At 39.4% G+C, this 20,331-nt stretch overlaps 1 protein-coding gene across 1 annotated transcript in view; it reads right to left on the reverse strand.

The window, feature by feature from the left end:
- Window positions 1–1,171: 1,171 nt before the first annotated feature.
- Window positions 1,172–20,331, reverse strand: part of CPNE4 (copine 4) — a 225,409-nt gene continuing 206,249 nt past the window's right edge. Inside the window, exons 13-16 of the mRNA XM_032181441.1 lie at window positions 15,566–15,617; window positions 10,354–10,487; window positions 7,859–8,095; window positions 1,172–1,769 (exon numbers count right to left, since the gene is read on the reverse strand). Coding sequence (XP_032037332.1) covers window positions 1,638–1,769; window positions 7,859–8,095; window positions 10,354–10,487; window positions 15,566–15,617 — 555 coding nt within the window. The 3' untranslated portion in view covers window positions 1,172–1,637. The remainder of the gene's footprint in view (window positions 1,770–7,858; window positions 8,096–10,353; window positions 10,488–15,565; window positions 15,618–20,331) is intronic.

Below are 20,331 nucleotides of genomic sequence, written 5' to 3' on the forward strand. Positions count from 1 at the left end.
CAATTTATACCTATGACCAAGTAATACTTGGCTGCTGTTCAATATCCGATCACCTGAAGAAATCTTTACTAGCAAGTGTGAAAGACTGCACTGCAGGATATGGATGGAGAGGAACTGAATGTGCAGTGAAGACAGCCCCATGCATCTTGGCTGCCTTCACTTTATGGTACAAAATCATCCATCAAAGCTGATCCCGTGGAAGTTGCTTCTAAATGAGAACAAGGGAATTAGAGTTCTACACTATCTGCAAAGTCATTGAAAAATACATATATCTAAAACCAAAAAAGCCTGCCCACGGGTGAGATTTTCCAAAATATTCAACGCTGGCCCGAAATGCCTTCTTCTGGAATTTGCAACAAGAATATATTTGCTTCAGTGGGAACACAACTCATCCAAAACCATGCACTTTGGACAATCCCACACAAATTATTTTTGGTCAAATGTTTTCTTTAACTTCTAACAAGCTATATCTTTCACTATTGTCTTTTAGCAAACGAGGAAGCCTGAATTCAATCACTAAGAATAATGCTGATCAAATTTGTTTATTTATATATATGCATATTTCAATGGAAAAAACAACCCACTGCTATCATGTTCTTGTTTGTCCTCTTTAAAAAAGTGTCTTGACTATTCTTTTGGTACAAAATCAGTTTTTCTACCACAGACGAATGATGTGTGTGTGAGAAGTTTCAAATTATTAGTTGTCACAAAATCAGGCCACGTAAAATTTCTGCTGGAAAATGTGTCACGCAGAGTTGGATATTGGGTGTGAGATTAAAAAACCACAACACACAAATGAAACAAAAAAAAAAAGAATTTCCAAGCATAATAGACTCTAAACGTGGGTAGCCAAAATACAACCCATTAGAAAGCCAGCCAGATCCTTTGGATTAAGTAGATACATTTTATGACATGCAGTCCTGGTGGATCATGCCCTCCAAGCCAGATCTGAACGCTTCGTAACAGGTGGATGTGTTAGGCTTTTGACAAATTGCTGCTCAGGCCACATAGTGAGTGGGCATGTTTGGACACCCATGTTGCAAACCGCTAATGTCAGAAATGCCCATGCTTAGAGCCAGCTATCTCTTGAAATAATTTATTACTCCTTTCTTGGGAGACGGAAGTCGAAAGCAGGCAGCTTTGTGGCAGAGAGAGAAATAAAGACAACAACTGCAAAACTGTGTTGTTTTTATTTTAAACATGCAAAATACAGTTCATGCATCTGCCATTTCGAAAAATCTTTCAGTTCATAGCAGAGTAAACCAAAGACATTTTGGCTATCGACTCTCAATAAATATTTCAAAATGCTTTACAGTGTAAAGATAAGAAATTTAGCAAAATTTCAACAAACCTGTATAAAAAACAGATACAGATAACTTTTTATTTCAAGGCGACATGCTGTAATGTAAAGAGTTCACTTTTTTTTTCTGGATGTCTTTTTCCTCATAAAAAGTTTTCAACAATACAACCGCTTAACAGATTTAAGCCTTCGGGCTACACATGCAAAAAAAATGGTTATTGTAGTTAAAAATCACCAAAACGTGCTATTTTTTGTTTCATTTTTAAGTACAGTAGTTGTAGACAGTAGCATTTCTCTTTTTTTTTTTTTTTAATTTTGTAAAAGAGTGCAGGCAGGTTCATGGAGCTAGTGTCCTGGAAGACTCGTACTCTGACACACATTTTGGTTTTATCCCCTTGCCATTGTAATAGTCCACGACTTGGTTTGGAACTTCAGCCAAAACGCTTTTTGCTAGAGCAGCTGGGGATGCCTGCAGGAAATGGTAGAAAACACAAGTGTTAACCTGTGTCTGTGCCAGAAATGCCAGGGCTTTCAGAGGCATTGGTGCCATGAGATCAAGGCAAGAAGTATGGTACAGAAATGGAAGGTAAAAAAGACTCAAAGTGAGTGGCACTATCGCTGGAAACTCATTTTGTAGGCTGCTTGGGGCATGTACCTGTAGCTGCCCAAAGTACATTAAAGCCAAAAGTGCTCTGCATGTATTTCAGATACAATTTGGACTCTTCTAAATTCAGGGCTAGGGCAACTCTTGTCCCAAACTTCTCTGCACTCTGAGAGAGCACCACATCATGATGTGATAGTCTGCAAAGACTTCCTTCATCTGTACCCAGTAAGGGACCCTGTACAACTTTACAATGAACATGGGTAGAAGGGAGGCCTTCGTCACGTCTCTGCTCTCCATTTACATAAAAATATTTAGTTTGCATTGGAATTAAATAACTGTCAAGAAAATGTTTCGTGCCTAGGCTTTGAGAAGGTTTTAAAGCTCTTTCACCAACATATAAATGCTGTGTGTCACCCAGAGGCAGCTCCTTTACGAACTGATGGCCCTGAGATGCAGAGATGGCCAGGGGCTTTTGCCCCAGCTGGGAAGGAGGGGTACCCCTTGGCCACATGAGACCCTGTGCCCTCTGTTGACAGTGAGTTGCTGCCTCACACACACCCTGACAATGCTTCAGTGGGGCCTGTGGATGTTTTATGGGCAACCATTAACCTACACGTGCTGCAGGGATTTTCTTCAGACCCTGTACCCAGCAGTGATAGAACTGGAGCCCTGTTCCTCCATGGAGCCCCAAAGCACCCCTCTGCCCTGTGTTTTGGATTTGCTTGTTTCTAGAAATTTGGGTTAGAGATGATCGAGGTCCCCAGACCCAGCCTGCCTGACTACATTCCCTCTGAGCCCACCATAAAAACACAGGAAAAATGCACATGCTGAAACTGCTGTGTTTATCTCCAGGTACAACACACGGCTCACACAGTGCAGCTCAACTGATGCACGGGAACTCCTTGCCCTGTGGCTGGATCCCATTTCTTCTGCACACCAAGTCCTTTTTCCCTCCACTAATGAACACTTTCCTTCTTTCTGTCTGTAATATTTTCAGCCGGGATTCAAAACTAGCATGTTGCAAAGTTGTATTGACTGACTTATTGCCCTGCTTTCTTTCATGGGGTTGGATCCTTATGACTTCAGAGTCTTACGATTAGGGTTACATAGGATGTACATGGTAAATATTTCACAGGCATGCTAAGCCAGAGGTGCAGAAAGCCCATGGGGTGTTATAAGTTCTGCTATTAAATGTTACAGTACTACAAATACAAAGATCATGCTAGCAAAATTAGAAATACAATTATTTTTGTCTTTTGTATTTTGGTATTTTGAGTCACAAATGATTAGCAATGAAAAAAAAAAAAGAAACAGTATTTCCAGAATGAGACATTTATACCAAAATATTTGAGTAAGCAAAAGTCCGGAACATTTCTGCATAAACAAACTGGCAAAGCAGAACCCATATTTTGTGCAACAGCACAACAACTGTTCCCAGGTGTTACACAGCAACAGAACCCATTTATTTTAATTCTTCAAAGTGAAATGCATGTTTTTTCACAGTTGCCCTGTTCTTGCCTAAACCTCTCTGCACTGAAATCAGCAGAAAATGCTCCTTGGAGTCAGGCAAATAACTCATTTCTATGTTACCACTGAGAATTCCTGTGTTTTTTTTTTTAAATCTCCCTCCCAGGTGTGGCAAAACTTATATACCTTAACTTGCCTTTGTGCCATTTTACTAGAAATACAACCCTAAAAAAAAAAAGGGTGAAAACAGAGTAGGGAAAGAAGAATCCTGGGCCATCACTGCACACACAAACCCTAGCAATCAGGAAACCTTTCTCTATGTTTAAAAATGCTGGGCAGGGGCCACCAGTAGATGGACAACTGTTGCCATTAAAATATTTCACCATGCCCATGATGTCTCTTGGGCCTGAGGCTCTTTTTAATAGGTAGCATCCCCAAAATGGGGTTAAAGGTGATTTCCCGTTTAACAGTTTGGGTAACTTGTACCTTCTGTATGTTTTTGTGGTAAAGCACTCTTATTTCTAGACCAGATGGTGCAAAGCAGCATTTGTGTAGGTAAGAATTGGACCAATACCTTCTGAGCTAAAAACCAGTCTCAGTTCAGCAGTGCTGCCCAAGTGAACTTCACTTGGTGAGTGTTTTGCTATAATGTTTTTGCCCCTGTTTAAATGCTATGCTTGAAGAGCATCCTAGCAATAAACACCTCAAGATGAATAGCTCTCAACTGATGGCTAATACACAACAATCAGATCACCCAGCAGCAGGAAAATAATCCCCTATGATGATAATTGGTATATATTACAAATGGCTGTTGATTCAGTTCTATAGCTTCACCATGCTTAATCTTTAATTACGGTGAATAGTGCAAAACATTGCCTCTTGCAGTGGTGAAGAACTATGCTTTCCACACTCATTTGTGATATGTGTTATTAAGTCACAGTTGTTAGGCTTTGTAATTAAACACAATGCAGAGCGCAATACAGTCTTGTTGCCGCATCACAATTGTGCACAGTAAAAATAAATTTTAAGGGAAAAAAATCAGCTCTTAAAATAAAACTGTGAATTAATTGAGACAGGTGGTTTTCTTCATCTGCATTTCGGTAACTGTGAGCATCACTGTTCTACAGTTTCAAGTGAAGGATGCTCACATTGCTGGGGTGGTGATAATTATAGAGGGAAGAAACTCATTTGGGTTCAGAGAAAATATTTTTCCTTTCTTTTTTATGATGCTCCCCTGTAGTGAAATGCACATATCACCTAATATGATATGGGACAATTATTTTAAACAGTAATGGTTACCTTCATTTTTCAAGCCTCTGCAACTACAGATTTGCTAAGAATCAATACAATTATTAAAGCTTTACTGAAGTACTCCTGACACACTACATCGTGTATAAGATTAAACCCAAATAATAAAACTCTCTCTGTCTTGGGTCTTGAGCTAGTAAAACACTGAAGCGGGTCTGAAGTTTAAAGTATGTGATTATTTGTAACTATCTGAGTAAAATACCTGTATGAGTGCTGTGGAGGATCAGAACCTTCCCTAAAGTCAGTCTTACAAAATAAAAGGTATTCTCTCTACAGGTTATTTTTTAGAACATCCTTTCCCCTCATTTTGATTTTCTCAGAGGGGCAGCTTTTGGATATATTATTTCTGATCTCTTTCAATAGATACGAGCTTTTGAGCTGCAGGCTGAGATGAGAACTGAAGTAATGAAAAAAATATTGTTTGGGTTGACTCCAAATGAATTCTGGTTTACTATTCCAGAAAAACAAATAAAATTGCTCACACGTAACATCCCTCCTTCCGTCAATAGTAGAGGCAATATGGATTTAGGCATAAATAAATACTTGATTTAGCAGAAAAATCTATAAACCCTATACAACTTGACTTGTAGTCTTTCTAATGAGATCTTTCAACTTTTTTTTTTTTTTTCTACTCAATAGCTGAACATCCAAAGTAGCAAAACTAAACACAAGGTACAAAATTTACAAAAGGGATGTGATTTTTAACCAAATATATCTTTTACTTAAAGCTGTCAATTGTAATACTCTGTTTTATGGTAATTCCTGTATCTGATCAGAACCGATCTGACAAAAATCTCCCAAATTTGGGGTTAAATCTGCATTTTTCTGTGAGAAAAAAAAAATAAATTTGAATCAAAACACCATACTCATTTCTACCGTGAAAAATTATCTCACTAGTTGGTAGAAAAGACATAGCCTTTTGTTTGTGCTGAGGATAAGCACGCAAGATAGCTGTGAATGTCACTTTGTTTAGAGAGATATTATTTGGGATACTTCCACAACAAAGAAATTCAACCAGAAGTGGCTGTTGTTATGGGCACTCATCCATTACACTGACATTTATTGAAATGCTGGAAGATCACAATAAACAGACTAAATATCAAGTTGCATAAGATATATCGTCTTTTGTGATATACCATATACATTATCTATCTCTAAATGTCTATTATCTCCATTACTGAGACAAAGGGGCAGTAAAATATCTCTATTTAATAAGAGCAATAATTTTTTAAGATCGCTATCCTCTCTCAGTACTGGGGTAGTTAATCTAAACCAACTTAAAATAAGATATACTCTTCATTTGACCAATGCTTGCAATTAAAACCACACGTAGGATCACTCGCAAGTTAACACCATAGGCACAATATATTTGGCACCCCAAGAGAACTGCGCCTGTCAGTGTTAAACCTATTCAATCAAGGATTATTTCAGCTTTGTAATAAAGTCGCAAAGCAAAACTAAAAATAACAAATGCAACTGGCTTTGCCAGTTCCTTGCAGAAACATATTTTTCAACTAATTGAAGGCAGGTCTAGCACTGGTTCATAAATAACTTGCCTTTTGACACTTTTGCTGTAGACTACAGTGCAGCACTACACACTTGTGATTATCTGATGAAGGAGCATCGTGAGCTATGAGCAGGTCATGCTCATACTTTGTTCCAGCAGATACTTACTAGGTGACTGAGCAGCACTGTCAACACAGAAATGTACATATCTACAATTGGGAGGCAGCTCCGCAGCCATTTGGTGTGGCATCACTGATCTAATAGCACAAGGTGAGTTTTACATCACGCGAGGATCCATTCTTTACATAAAGGTGAGGGCAAGGAGGAACAAGTCTCTTTCTCTTATACCTCAGTGGAGTTTGTGAAAATAAGAAGGGTGTCTAGATCTATGACAAATATGGCAAAATTTATTTTGAAGAGAGAAAAAAGAACAACACTTGAGAAGAGGAAAATAAAGTGAAGTTTTGGAAGTGGCAAAAAGAAAAAAATAATGTCATGTGGTAACAAAGAGTCCAGAAAAAAATAAAGAAATGTAAGCACTGTAAACCCATATGCAGACCAAAACCAACCCAGAACTGAAAACTTCTGTGTAACAAATCCAGAGCTAACGATCAGTAGGGAATGAGAGCAGTTTGGGAAGGGCACTCTCATGATGAAAATGAGCCAGACACATAAAGGAATTTTCAAATCCAATACTGAGAATATCCTTCTTACACACGAGAGAGTAAAAACCGCTTGAATATAACGGAAGGAATGAGGGAAAGAAGGGCAGAGAAAGATGGAAAAAACAGAGGGAAAAGGATGGGATCAGCATTGTAAAGGAACACAATGGCAGTTCCACATCTCTATATAGAGGAAAAGGACCCTGAAAAACCAGGCCATGTAGGGGAAAGCTTCTATGGGTGAACACTGTCTGTACCTGGCTGCTGAAAAAGTCCCTGGGACAGATGCTGCAATGTAGGGCAGGTGACTGAGGAGAAAAGTACACGGCCAAGGGATTATTTCAAATTTGGTAAGTTAGTGCTGGGTCTGTCACTATTCCTCCTCCAGAGTGTCTCCTATAACATGATGGGCTCACACAGGAACAGCTGGCTGAAGGCGCAGGGAAACTTTTAGTAACACCACTTTTTTGACTGTGTTCTTTTGCAGAGTTTGGGGCAAGGTTTGGAGGAAACCAGGATGCTCTGGGTGGATAGTTCTGTCTTTGAGGACTTAGAGATCTGAATTTCAATAAGGAAACAGCCTCCTGGTGAACACTGCGAGTACAAATTCACAGCCACTTCAGGGCTTGGTGGAAATGAAGGGACAGCGTACACATATGGAAATGGAATGCAACAGCCCTAACAGAACAGATGAAAAGAGAATGGAAAAGAGACATCAGGAAAAGCAAGTCACAGAAATCAAACTAAAATCATGGAGGAAATGAAAGTCAGGACCGGCACCACAAGAAGCACAATTTTCCCTCATCTTTACCTTCTTCCCCCTCCCCACCTTCACCATCTCACTGATGGAGCACATTTCATTCTGTATTTCTTCTTCCCCACTTCTGACACAATAATGCCATTGACTTACTGAACACTCCATTTTCATCCAGTTAGGCCCAGCCCCAGGGACCATTAACTACATGTCTACACGTTCACCCTTCTGCAGAATGGATGGAAAAGTCAGCTTACATGTTTGAAGTTCCTAAATGGCACAAACTGGACAATGTCTCGAAGCACAGGCTCGCCCTTGGGAGACCTCAGGATCCCATCATCGCCATCCAGCATCTGCATGTCACTAAAATCGGCGTTCCCCACCCCGACGATGATGACTGACATGGGAAGGTGAGAGGCGTGGACAATGGCCTCCCTGGTGTCAGCCATGTCTGTGATGACGCCATCCGTCAGGATCAGCAAGATGAAATATTGCTGAAGTTGTTGGGTGAGAAGTAAAAATCAGATCATTAGTTAGTCTTCCAAAGCTGCCTGCCTTTTATATAAAAGTGCTTCTGATAACTGTCAAACACGGACTTTTTTAAATAGAAAAGAGCGATTACTGTGACTCAAGTGTTAAGTGCACTTGCCATGCAAACCTCCTCAGCTACTAATTTCTCCTCTGCTGCAGTTTGGCTGTACTTCACATCAGTTCCAGGAGCTGGAGGGAGCCAAGGGATGCACAGTGCAGAAAAGGGGGATTCTGGCTGCTAGGGCAGGGGAAGTGTGGACTTTGGCTCGCAAGTCTGGAATAGACCTGAGATCCTCACTAGCCCTATTTTCCATCTGCTGCACAATCACTTCTGCTGACAGTTTCTGATTACATTTTTTCCCCTTGGGAACCAGTGGGAGGCAGGGAGGAATGGGGTATTGAAGCGTTACAGGCTTGTAGCAGAGCTGTCAGGGAGGTTATGACAGCGCTTTGCAGAGGAGCTTTGCTAACAGGCAAGTGGGATGGGTGCAGCCATCTGCAAACTGGAGGGTGACCCACTGGTGCCTGCGGGAGAAGCACCCACCACGGCAGGTTGTATTCTGTAGAGCAATGGGATCCCTGAGGAGAGGAAGGTCACATTCAGGAAGGAATATATCCATTTTCAAACACTTTATATGGAGCCCTTAAGAGAGGCTTTCTCATTCTCTAAAGGAGATCAAGCAATTTTCTGCACCTGTCATTTCTTTCCCAATACTCCAAGGCTCACCGGACTGGAATCAAATGGGCTATTACATCTTCACTCAGTAATGGGGAAAAGTAACTCTCACTTGGGTCCTTTATGAATAGCTAGGCAGCTGGAGTCATTTAACAAATGTACATTAATAAGAAAAATGTACAGTTCATAGAATTTGGTCACTCTGCATGAGCAAAACCAACACACAAAGCATCATTACAGTTTATTTATATGCAGCTATATAAACTCACACGGAGTTCTGTTCATTGTCTTCTGCCGTAAGTAAAACAAAACATTAGGCAAGATAGCTTTACCTTGAAGAATTGTGATATAAACTAATTTGATCTTCAAACAAACAGAAAGTGGGGAAGCTTAGGTTTAGGAAAATGAAACAATTTATTCGATGTGACATAATAGTTCAGAGACAGCACTGGGAACAGAGTGAGCCACCTCAAGATTAAGTAGGTATGAAAATACAAATATAGCAATTCCCCAACGTAGGAACGAGAACCTAAATAGTAACAATATACTGTAAATTGTAATAAAGTGACAATCACAAACCCAAATTCATGAACAGAATAGTTTGGGAACTTCAAAACTTCTGCCTTAACAGGACTTATTAAAAAAAAGAAAAAAGAAAAAAAAAAAAAAAAGCTCGCAACATGAAGAAATCTTAGGGAAAGCTCCAGAATTGATGAGATGCACGTCCATGTGCAGCTCTGTTCTGTTCCTATGCATAATCATTCTTCTTGCTACAGTGTACGAGTTGTCTCTTACATCCTTGACTACCACAGCACTGCTCTACAATTGTAAATGTCTCAAACCTACTCACTCATGTACTTTCTCCCTTTCTCTTACTCTTCTTTTCTCACATTTGTCTGGAAGGCAGGAGAAAAGTCAGCCTAATGCATTTCAAAGGTGTACATTAAAAACATCATCTACGTTTAAATCTTATAGCCCAAGAAATCTGGCATGGTGTTTGTATCAGATGCAGACTAACAGGCTTGTCTCCTGATTTCCTGAAGGCACATAATACTACATGTCAGTAAGAGTAAATTGAAAACTGTATCACTACTGTTTTAAGAGGAATGGTTAGAAAAAGCCCTAGCTGAACAACAACAACGAAGTTTTTACACAGTCTCTGCAAGATACTTGAAAATGGGTAGTCTGCGTAGGGAAACATTCAAACTCCTCTGCTGGTATAATCAACACTGCTGGGGCTTGACCCCTAAATTTTTGTAACTCTAGTCCTGCCATTTGTGTTTCCTCTGTGAAGACCTGGGTGTGTTACAGTCAAAGAGTGCTAAAAGCAGGGAACAGAACAGTGAGGGAAGAGTTCACAGTCGTGACTATCGAAGAGGTAAAGGTTAGATACACTACTCCTACCAACACAAACTCACGTTGACTTCTGTGAAGGCAGTTAGTAAAAACTGTTAAGGCTTGACTCACATACACTGAAAGGCCCTGTTGTGCTGGCCTACAAGAGACAAGGCAAGAAAAAAGGCAAACATAGCATTATGCCCTTACTGAGGCTTCCTTGGTGTTGGTCTCCTCCGATGCTGATTTTGCCACCTTCTGGATGATGGGAGCAATGTTTGTTGGCCCATACAGCTGCAGCTTTGGAAGGCAGCTCTGATAAGCCTCCACAACACCTTGTATTCCTGGCAGGGAAAGACATACAAAAGGCAAATAAATGTGGAGCACATCACCAATATCATGCTTATTTAAAGCATAAATAAAAGGCAGGTTCCTAGTGAGTAAATTGTAAATATCACACAATTAGCAAGGGCTAACAACCTCAGATAATTTCCAAGAAGCTGCTTCTAGCTGCCTTGAAGCTAGTTTGTAACATATAATTCATTATAACATACTGCCCAGCAGTTTTCAATGTCTATTTTTCAGGTATCAGCTTGCAATGCAATAGGTTTCATTCTTCTCAGTTCAAGGTGTAAGTGATCACTTGCTGATTCATGCTAAAAGGGTAGACACAAATTAGAAACCCTTCAACACTTCTCTCTCCTCTTCAGATAAATATTTATTTCTGTTTATCATGGTAGTTACCAACAAATCTACCCTTTGCACTTACAACTTAGAGCTGTCAAGAAATTCAAACATCTTTTCAAATACCTAGCTCCCTTGTGCTAGGAAAACAATTTTTCAGGGTAAATTTGCATAATTGCTCACAGGTTGAACTCGACCATGACCAAAAACTGTGAAATCTTAGAAGAAACAGAAGGATGCTTTCCAGTCTACAGAAAAAATGAGCTTAGTCAAGAAGTTTTGATGGAGAACTAGCTATTTATGGCTTTTTCATTTCAGGATATATAGCCAGACCAGTGAGAACAGACTTCTGCTGACACCCTTGACAGATCACAGAATGGAAATTGGTGTTTTCAATCATTGAGGAGAAGGATTTCTTGAAGTGATGTACATTAGCCTCCGCATTCAGAACTTCCAGCTTACCAGACCTTAAGGATTAAGAGGTCTAAAGTTGGAAAGAAAGTTATAGACTGAAGAGCTTTGTAAAGGATGCTGAAAGAATGCAATGGCTTCAACAAGATCTTGAGCCAGTTTGCACTGAGACTGGCACACTCATGAGATTTTACTCAACCACGTTTACAGGATATGAGTGCAGATCCATTACTAACAAATTACAGGGAGCTGTAATTACTTTACAGCGATATACCTGAACCTCCTACGATGAAATGGTGGAGAACATAGTCTTTTTTATGGATAGTTACAAACATATTCTTCCATTGCAATGCTTGCAGACAAAAGAACACTCTCTGGTTACAGCTGTGATTGGCTAAAATGTAGAGTAATGGCACAAAATTTCCCTTGGTAATTCCAGTGGCTAAATTGCATATTGCAAAACTGGCCCTTTGTTAACTGCCAATTTCAAACCTGCTAAGGACTTCATTACATGTACTTACTGGTCTTGCATGAAGGCCTCATAAATCTTCCCTAAGCTGCTGACAAGATACACTGTGTTTTTTTTTACTTATGCATTAAAATAATATGAGATAAAGCTTATTCCCTGCAGTCCATACAGGTTTACCATGCTTTGTGTCAGGAAGTGCTTGCATCTTAGGAAGCAACATGTTCTAGAAACATCTTTTTTGTGAGCAATCTCAGTATAATATATTTTTGAAATATCTACTTTCCTTATATATCCAAATCCAACAGAGTATGTGAGTGGCTTACCTAGTGGCTGACTTTTCTTGGACTCTTATTTTAGATAGAAGCAATGTGCATCATTCCTCACAATTTGTCTCTTACATTTTTAATTGGAATCCACTTTTATAGCTCTAATGAAATACAGTGTATGCACGTATACATATGTGTGTAGAAGAATGCATGTAAAATGCATGCACATTTATCACTTTCTTCTTCAGACAATAAAGACTATGAATACTAGATATAAGACTATATGTAAATAAGTAAATACTAAATATGACTACAAATACACTATACTATAAATAGTAGAAATAAACTAAATATAAGACTATAAACACTAGGATTTTTTAGAATGTAAATAGTGATAGGAGAGGAAAGGTAAGAATATCCATATTTTATGTATCCCAGTGATCTTCATATCAAATATTCTCAGTTTACAACCAAGTCCTATGCATTTCTTCTGAACATGCAGGTGTATCTACAATAGAGTCCAAAGAGTTATTGCAGCTTGTATGGGCGTACTGAGCTCGCCTTGTCTACAGACACTGTATGGATTTACTGGGGACCACAAAACCCACTCATTACTCTGATTTAATATTTATCCTATGCTGAACTCTATGCTGTGCAGTTGTGCTGGACCCAATGTTAGGGGGACTGAGTTCAAAGTTATCTTGGCAGCGCTCACCTAAACTGCAGTTACAGGAGAGACTGTAATGCACAGGGTGGGTTACTCGCAGAGCCAGGCAGGGCTCTTACCAGCTCGTATGTGACCACCCAGAAGGAAGCTTCTGCTGACCACAGGATGTCCCCATTTGCTACTGCATGAGCATCATCCTTTTTAGTAGTCTTGGTGGGTTTTCATGGGAGTGGTAGACTGAAACTCTGGAAGAAGTTTCCCTCATGTAGAATTAAAAATATACGTTTTCTTAGTCAAGTAGGATATGAGGGATTAACTGGAGTACAAAATACTCAGTCCTTATTATGATCACCCCTTTGTTCATTGAAGAGTTGACATTTTAATGTAATCCCTTTTCAATATAGGGTGATACTTAACACTACTGTGTGTCAGTGAAAGCTCATTACTTCCACAAAGAAAGGGATTTCATTCCTCAGAAACAAATCAGACATGTACTCTTTACATTGGATCCAGCCTCTGTTTCTTTGCTTGAAGCAAGATATGCTTCAGCAATTTCTCTGTGTTTTTTGGCAAGCATACTAAATATTACAAGCTAAATAGTGTGGTCACTAAGTATTTTATCTCCCTTCCACTCCTTCCCCAAAGAGCATCCTCTCTTCACATGATGTGCTGGGGTTACTGCAACCTGTGCTACCTAATACAGCTGAGAGCATCTACAAAAATTGGAGAAACATCAGAGAACAACTGGCTGTAGGAACTAATCAAGCATCCATTACAGGCAGATGATAAGCAAGCTGCAGCAGATGATTAAACAACATGTTTTCTGGTCTGTCTCCTTTTCTTGCTTTCATCCAGATGGACATTATTTTAAATGGTATAATTTAGGACACAGAAGTGCCTTTGTATCCTTTAGATGTGTGTATGAATGCTCTAAAATTTCCTGCCTGGTCTTCTTCCATGCTGCAACCCGCTTCTACAGATTCTTAGCCCTAAAAGCCCTAAAACTTTTAGGGGATGGATTAACTTCTCAAATAACTGACTCTTATGTGAAGAACAAATAAAGATTAAATGCATAATAAATACTAAGGGACATAAGCTTAGGCAAAGTTCACAGAGCAGCTCCTTCCTCTTATTTTTTTTTTTAAATCTCTCTCATTTCCACTGCTGTGTTTTCTTTTGCATACATAGGATGCATGAATAGGAAGTTCTTTACTTGCAGAGGGTTTGTCTGTCCAACCTCTGGCCTGCTCTTGGCACTATATAAGTGTGACAGCCTTTTCAAATACCATTCAATCAATACAAATAATTATATAACAAGGTCAGCCTGATAAAAGAATTAGCCTTGGATTCAAGAAAGGCAGTAAAGGGGGATTAAAAATGTTGTCATTACATGGACAGCTAGGGCCTTTTTGAAGTATGCAAAAGGTCAGAAATGTTCAACATTTAGACCAGGAAACAAAGATACACTACATGTATAAACATATTGTCACATAATGCTGTTTTAATTAACTCAGAAGTTTTATACAGATCAGGCCCGTGTCTGTGTTCAGAAGCAGGCAAGCTAATGTATTTTAAAATATGACTTCTTTCCTTGGACAAGACAAAGTCATGAGGTCTGTTCCACACCTCATTTCCGCACCATCAGTGTGAATAAAATCTCAGCTTAAGCTGGCTGACAAGCTTACAGACACATCTAGATCCATACATGTAATTTTTGCGTCTTTTAACTCCTTAAAAAAAATTAAAAGCAATGTAAAAACTGTACAGACGTACTAAGCAGCTGTAGGACTTATGCTCAATTACATTTCAAGCATCTGACCTACAGAGGCTGGAGCAGTCCAACAATCCAAGTGTATCTACAAAGCAGGAATGCTCACTGAACCAAACACAGAGGTCTTGCATTTAAAATGTGTGAAATCTGAAATCTTTTAATGTCTCTTTTCATTGAATTGCTTGTCCTTTCTTCTCTTCCTCACTTTATTCCCCAGCATGTTAATTCCCATCTTGAACACATTCTGCTGACTATACTAGAAAGAAAACCACTAATAAGCCTGAGAAGGGCTGGAAGGAGCAGCTAGAAACTTTGAATGAGAAGTGCATTTAGAAACACTCATTTCAGTGTTTGGAAGGGAGCAGAAGAATAAAAGCTTGTATATTTTAGACAGCAATGATCATCTGGCCAAGACTCTCGGATACGTGTTAATCTAACATTACTTACTTATTTAGAGATTTTTTTTCCTATTATCCTCACCTTTTACAAATGTATGAATCCTGGCAGGAGATTATAGAAACAGCGTCATCACTGCAGACCTCAAAAATACATGACATAAACCAAAATCTGATACAAGAATCTGTCCCCTGACTACTGAGGATTAGTGACTGTTGCTAGAACACTCTTATACATTAAAACAGCTCTCACACTAGTCTTCAGCTGCTTCTCTGACTCCTGTGCTGGATCTCATTGGGATGACTGGCAGCAGGCTACTGGCGCTATAGGTCTTGCCGAACAACTGGCTGTAAACAGAGGGAGTCCTTGATTACAGAGGTGCACAGCGTGCCTTTGTCTTTGCATGTCCTGCCCTTGGTTGTGCAAACTACGTTTCTGTAGCCAAAGATCTGGAATGAACCCAGAAAACATGGCTCTAGTTTTCAGCAATGCCTAGTAATCTGGGGACGTGCAATGCTGAATGTCCAACATGGTGTTCTTTCCGTGGGACCTATTTTTCAGGACATTAATGTGTGGCACTTGCTATGGTTTCTAAAGCTAAGCCCACGGGCTTGGAATCTGTCGGGTTTAGAAGCTGTTTTCTTTCAAAACAAAACAAAACAAACATTTTGAACAATACTCAAGGGATACGATAAAAAATACAAACATATTTTGCAGACAGCGGAAAATACAACAGTTGGTCTGTTCTGGTGTGTTACCTGCACATTCTGGGTTGTCTTCGTTGAAATTGATTGCAAAATCATGAGAGACCTGCAGATAAATGGAAAGAAGAGAAGAAGATTGTAGTTGGAAAAATTATTCCAAGAGGACTTGTGGTTAAACACCGTTTATATTCTTTCAGTGTTGAACCAAAGAGATCTTTCAAGCTTTCAGCATTAAGTGTGATGTACAGTCCCAGTTGGAACTCCCCGCAAAAACAAAGTACCACAAATGGAATCAAACTTGTCAATAACAACAATGAAGGAAAAAAAAGGGGGGGGGGGGGGGGGGGTAAGTAGGAGGGGAACATAACGAAAAAACACCTAGGTGTTTGAGAAATCACATAGATGTGGTGTCAGGACTGGGCTACCAATGTCAGCCACATGGGACTGATTGCTGAGGAGAGATTTAAATGCAAGCTCTCTAGATCCACATCTCAGATTGCAGAACAGCTAAAGCAGGTTGTGTTACAGCATTGATAGCACAAGCTCAGCCCTATTTTGAATCCTCCATTCACACATGTGAGCAATTTCTCATTTGAAGGCCATGGGATTACTGTGAAAATAATTTATTCTCCAGAGACTCAAGGAAGTCACTTAGACCCACAGTGAAATAATACTAATGTAAGAAATGTAAGAAGCCTAAGCTGGTTAAGAAATTAGAGTAGGTTTGGGAGAAATTAACAAGAAAAAAAAAGAAAAGGATTTTTTCCTTAAATTTAGTAAACATACCATTTTCTCATGCTCCAAATTTGTCTGTAATAAAATACCCCAGAGATATTGTCTAAGAGAAATGACTGTGAATACAAAAATGTTGCTGATTTTCTAATAAAACAATATATTGTATCCTTGGAGGTTTGGGAAAATAATACAAGACTTCTGTATGCATAAATAATACAAGACAATGTAAGTCTCGGTTTCCAGGCTTCCTATATCTGTCTTCACTTAGAGATCTGCAACCACAGCACAAACCTATTGGGATTGAAACTTTCCTCAGATGCACTTTTCTGGTTCTAAAGTTTGTTCTTGTCTGCTTTGCTTCCCAGATTCCTTTTTGCACCGTTCTTTGACCACTGAGAAGGCTTGATTCTTCTCAAGCTTCCTGTTCTCTTCAATTGTCTTGAATGAAGCCCAACTTTTGTCTTGCAATGCACAACGTACATCTATTTTTTGGTTTGCAAAAATGGATATAGCTGAGACTTGAGCAGGCAATTTGACTATTTTTAAGTTGAGCTCAGGTATATCATTCCAGAGTCACGAGGGCATTCATACAGCTAACTCCAATTATGTACCTTTGAGACTTTATAGATCTCTGTAGGACATTCAGAACAACTGCCAGCAGTCCCAGTCATATGGAAAGAAATCTGTTTACTCCCTGTTCAATGGAACATGGATTATTTGCAGAAAGAGATTTATTTATTGGATGTCACTGTTTTATTTGCTAGTTTAGATGACTTCCATTTCTAGGACATAGCGCAGAAATTGATCTATGAATAGATGCTACACACAGAGCACATCCATAGTAACCACTCTTTCCTATATGGTTTGAAAAGATTCCTTAAAGCCAGCTAACTTAAATCAGTCTAATTTTCCCCAGAGTGTGATGTCAAATGTGCCAAATGTGGTCTCTAGCTGGAACTAACCAGAAGCTTTATCATCACTGAAATGTTCATCCTAAAAGTGGCTCTTAAAGCATACACAACAGGAAAGGCACCAACAGAATTAAACTTCAGGAATAACTTCAGGACTGCATCCATAATCCTGCTAGAGTTCTCTGTGAAAGTCAAAATTCAACCATACAAGTGGATTTGTTTACCAAGTAAGAAAGATATCAAATATATGATTACAGAGACGCTTCTCTAAAGGTGAAGTGGTGTAGGTTGGCTAACTAGAGCCACAGAGAGTTTGTCATAGAGAAACAGGATTTTGCTATCATATGCTGTTCTTGCTCCCAGCAGTGAGGTCTACCATTACTTACTAAAAGCTTAAATAAAGTGGGACTTCTACCACAATGGGAAAGGACTGAAATAAGAACTCACCAAAAAGTTGTCAGCCAGATTGGCTCCAGCCTGGAATTTAGGATGACTACACCAAGCATCAGTTGCTTCTTTCAAAGGATTTTAAATTGATTATTCAGGCTACCCTTCTTGGCCATGGGAGATAATGCAGAAAGTCACTACGCGTGTTCCTTGTTGAGCAGGCACAGAAGAGCAGGGCTGTCAGATATGCTTCAGAGGTGCTCCAGAGCACTTCTGTCTGGCTGCTCTTGTATGTCTCTTGGCACATTTTGCCCAGCTGGTATCTGCCAGCCTCATGACCAGCTGCAGGCCAAAGGTAATTGCAGCTGTCAAGAATGGTTGTGTGAGTTTTCACTCACTGATGATTTTTTTTGTTGTTGTTGTTCAATAGCCTTTCTTTTTCCTTTAGGCTTTCTGTTTTTTGTATTAACTGCATCTTAAGAGCAAGAAGTACTGTGATGCATGTATACGTATCGCAGGCTGATTCTTCCAACGTTGTGCCTCTTCAGTGATTTTATTTCTTTATTCCTAATGCATTTGAAATTATAGCAGAAGAAGCACCACAATTCTTTTCCACAGCCATGAATACAATATTTTATTCACACTATAAAAGCATAGGCTGAATGCTTTTGTTACTATTCTTGTTTAGGATCACACTATACAAACAACTTACATGGTTCAAAGCTATAGCATCCAGGCTATTATTTAAGAAAAATGTAAGCAACTGTTTGGACCAATAAGAAAGCCCAACTCTAGAATGTGTGTAAAATGATCCAAGAAGTAATACTGTCTGAGCAATGGCTGCTATTCTCCTAAATCAAGTGGACCTCATAGACTGACACCCTTGTTCACAAGGACCAGTGTTACAATTTACCCTGAAGGCAGGAGAGGAGACAGTGAAAAAAGAAGGACTTGGTTGTTTCCTATGCTCTCTGAAAAATACATCAGAATATAAACAAGATATAAGAATAATGTGAAGTAAAGAAGTTCTTTGAGCAGCTCAGTGATGGTTCACAAACAGGAAATCATCACTCAGTGAAACCAATGGCAGGTATTTTTAAAACAGGGTTCCTCCAAATGTTCAGAACTCATTATTCCCCACTCTGGTATTTAAATCAGCTGGGCTTTCCCTGCTCACGCACTGTTTCCCTTGTGGTGGCTAGAATTCAAGAGGGACCACACCAGAAGAGACTTCAAGCGCATGAGATGTTCTGAAGGCATTATCGAACTCCAGCTCCTACCTGATAAGACTCCACGGAAAGCCCAACCATGTCAGAAGCTGCACTTGACTCTTAGGAGCTTTGGATCTAACAATCAGTGCTATTGTTTTAAACATGGTAAACATGGTGAAAGGTAATGAACTACTATATATATATACATATATATATATTTAGTTTAGTTAAACATTCAAGGCCTTTGAGGATGAAACTCAAACACCACTGATGCCAGATGACCAAAAGTGGGTATACTAAATGGCATCATTCTGATATTGAATGACACAGTCCTTATGCACTTTCAAAACTGATAAACTAATGGGGAAAACAAGGCAGAAGTTTGAACATCTAAGATGCTGAAGACTAAGAAATCCTCAGGGGAAAAGTAACAAGACACTTGGCTGTTCAGCAGCAATCTGCTAAGGTCATTTGTATGATCGATCAATTTAAGAGTCAGGAAATCCTGGAATACATCACACCATACAAACACTGAATGACTGGTTTACATTGGTATTGGGTACAGAGAACTTTGCAAAGAAGTGCAGACTATGGTCTGTGGTGAAAGGCAACTTCATGATGCAGACTGTGGTCTGTGGTGAAAGTCAACCTCACGATAAGGAATGTCCCTGCAGAACTGTGACTGTGTCACGGGCCCTGGATTAAGTTTCGACTATGTACCTGACCCTCTGCTGAGCCCTCCTGCTTGCTCTTAAAAAAGCCATCCATAAAAGGAATGGAGAGAGAAATTCTCGAGTGCAGAGGTGATTACGTGTGATCAGCCTGGCATAGCCTGCATTGCTGCATAAAACACCAGTCAAAGCTTCCAGCTAAGGACACTTACTCACACTTGGCTATGTGTTAATCTTTTTCCTCTACAGGACTCCAGATAAATTATTTAGCAGATACCCTCATGACTGTGGGATTATTAAAAGACAGATGACCACAAAATTTTTGTACCAGGCACAGATAGTTTCTCAGGTGACTTCTCCAAGGGTTTTAACAAGAAAAATAAGCAGCATCATGATGTCCATAAGTACACCAAGATGTCCACTACAACAACAGCATTTCTGAGGATATATCAACTAAATACATGATCTAAAATATTTTTGCTAAGGCAGATTATGGCAAAATTTGTTTTTACCACCGTACAGTGCTTCTATTGCCTGTACGTGTACACTGACAGTCATCTGCATACAGAAGGACAGTTGTCCACCAATGTGACAGTATCCAGGAGACTCCTGCAGGAGTCATAACCATACTTCCACATGTGTAGGCGCAGTCTAGTGGAAAATTCACCTTGATTTAACATAGCAAGTTACTTATTTCCCTTATGTTGGGATGTGATTATAGTCATCTTCGTATAGAAACCTAAAATGCAAACCAAAAAACTTATCTTGGAATCTGGCAAATAATAAAACCCCATAAAAGTGACAGAGCAAATTGCCAGAAAATTTTTGCTCTACACAAAGGCATTTTATGTCACATTAAAATATTCTATTTTGGCCTCTATATTTCTTAAATCCTTTTTACTCTA

Source organism: Aythya fuligula, chromosome 2, assembly GCF_009819795.1.
Source record: "Aythya fuligula isolate bAytFul2 chromosome 2, bAytFul2.pri, whole genome shotgun sequence".
NCBI classification, from domain to species: domain Eukaryota; kingdom Metazoa; phylum Chordata; class Aves; order Anseriformes; family Anatidae; genus Aythya; species Aythya fuligula.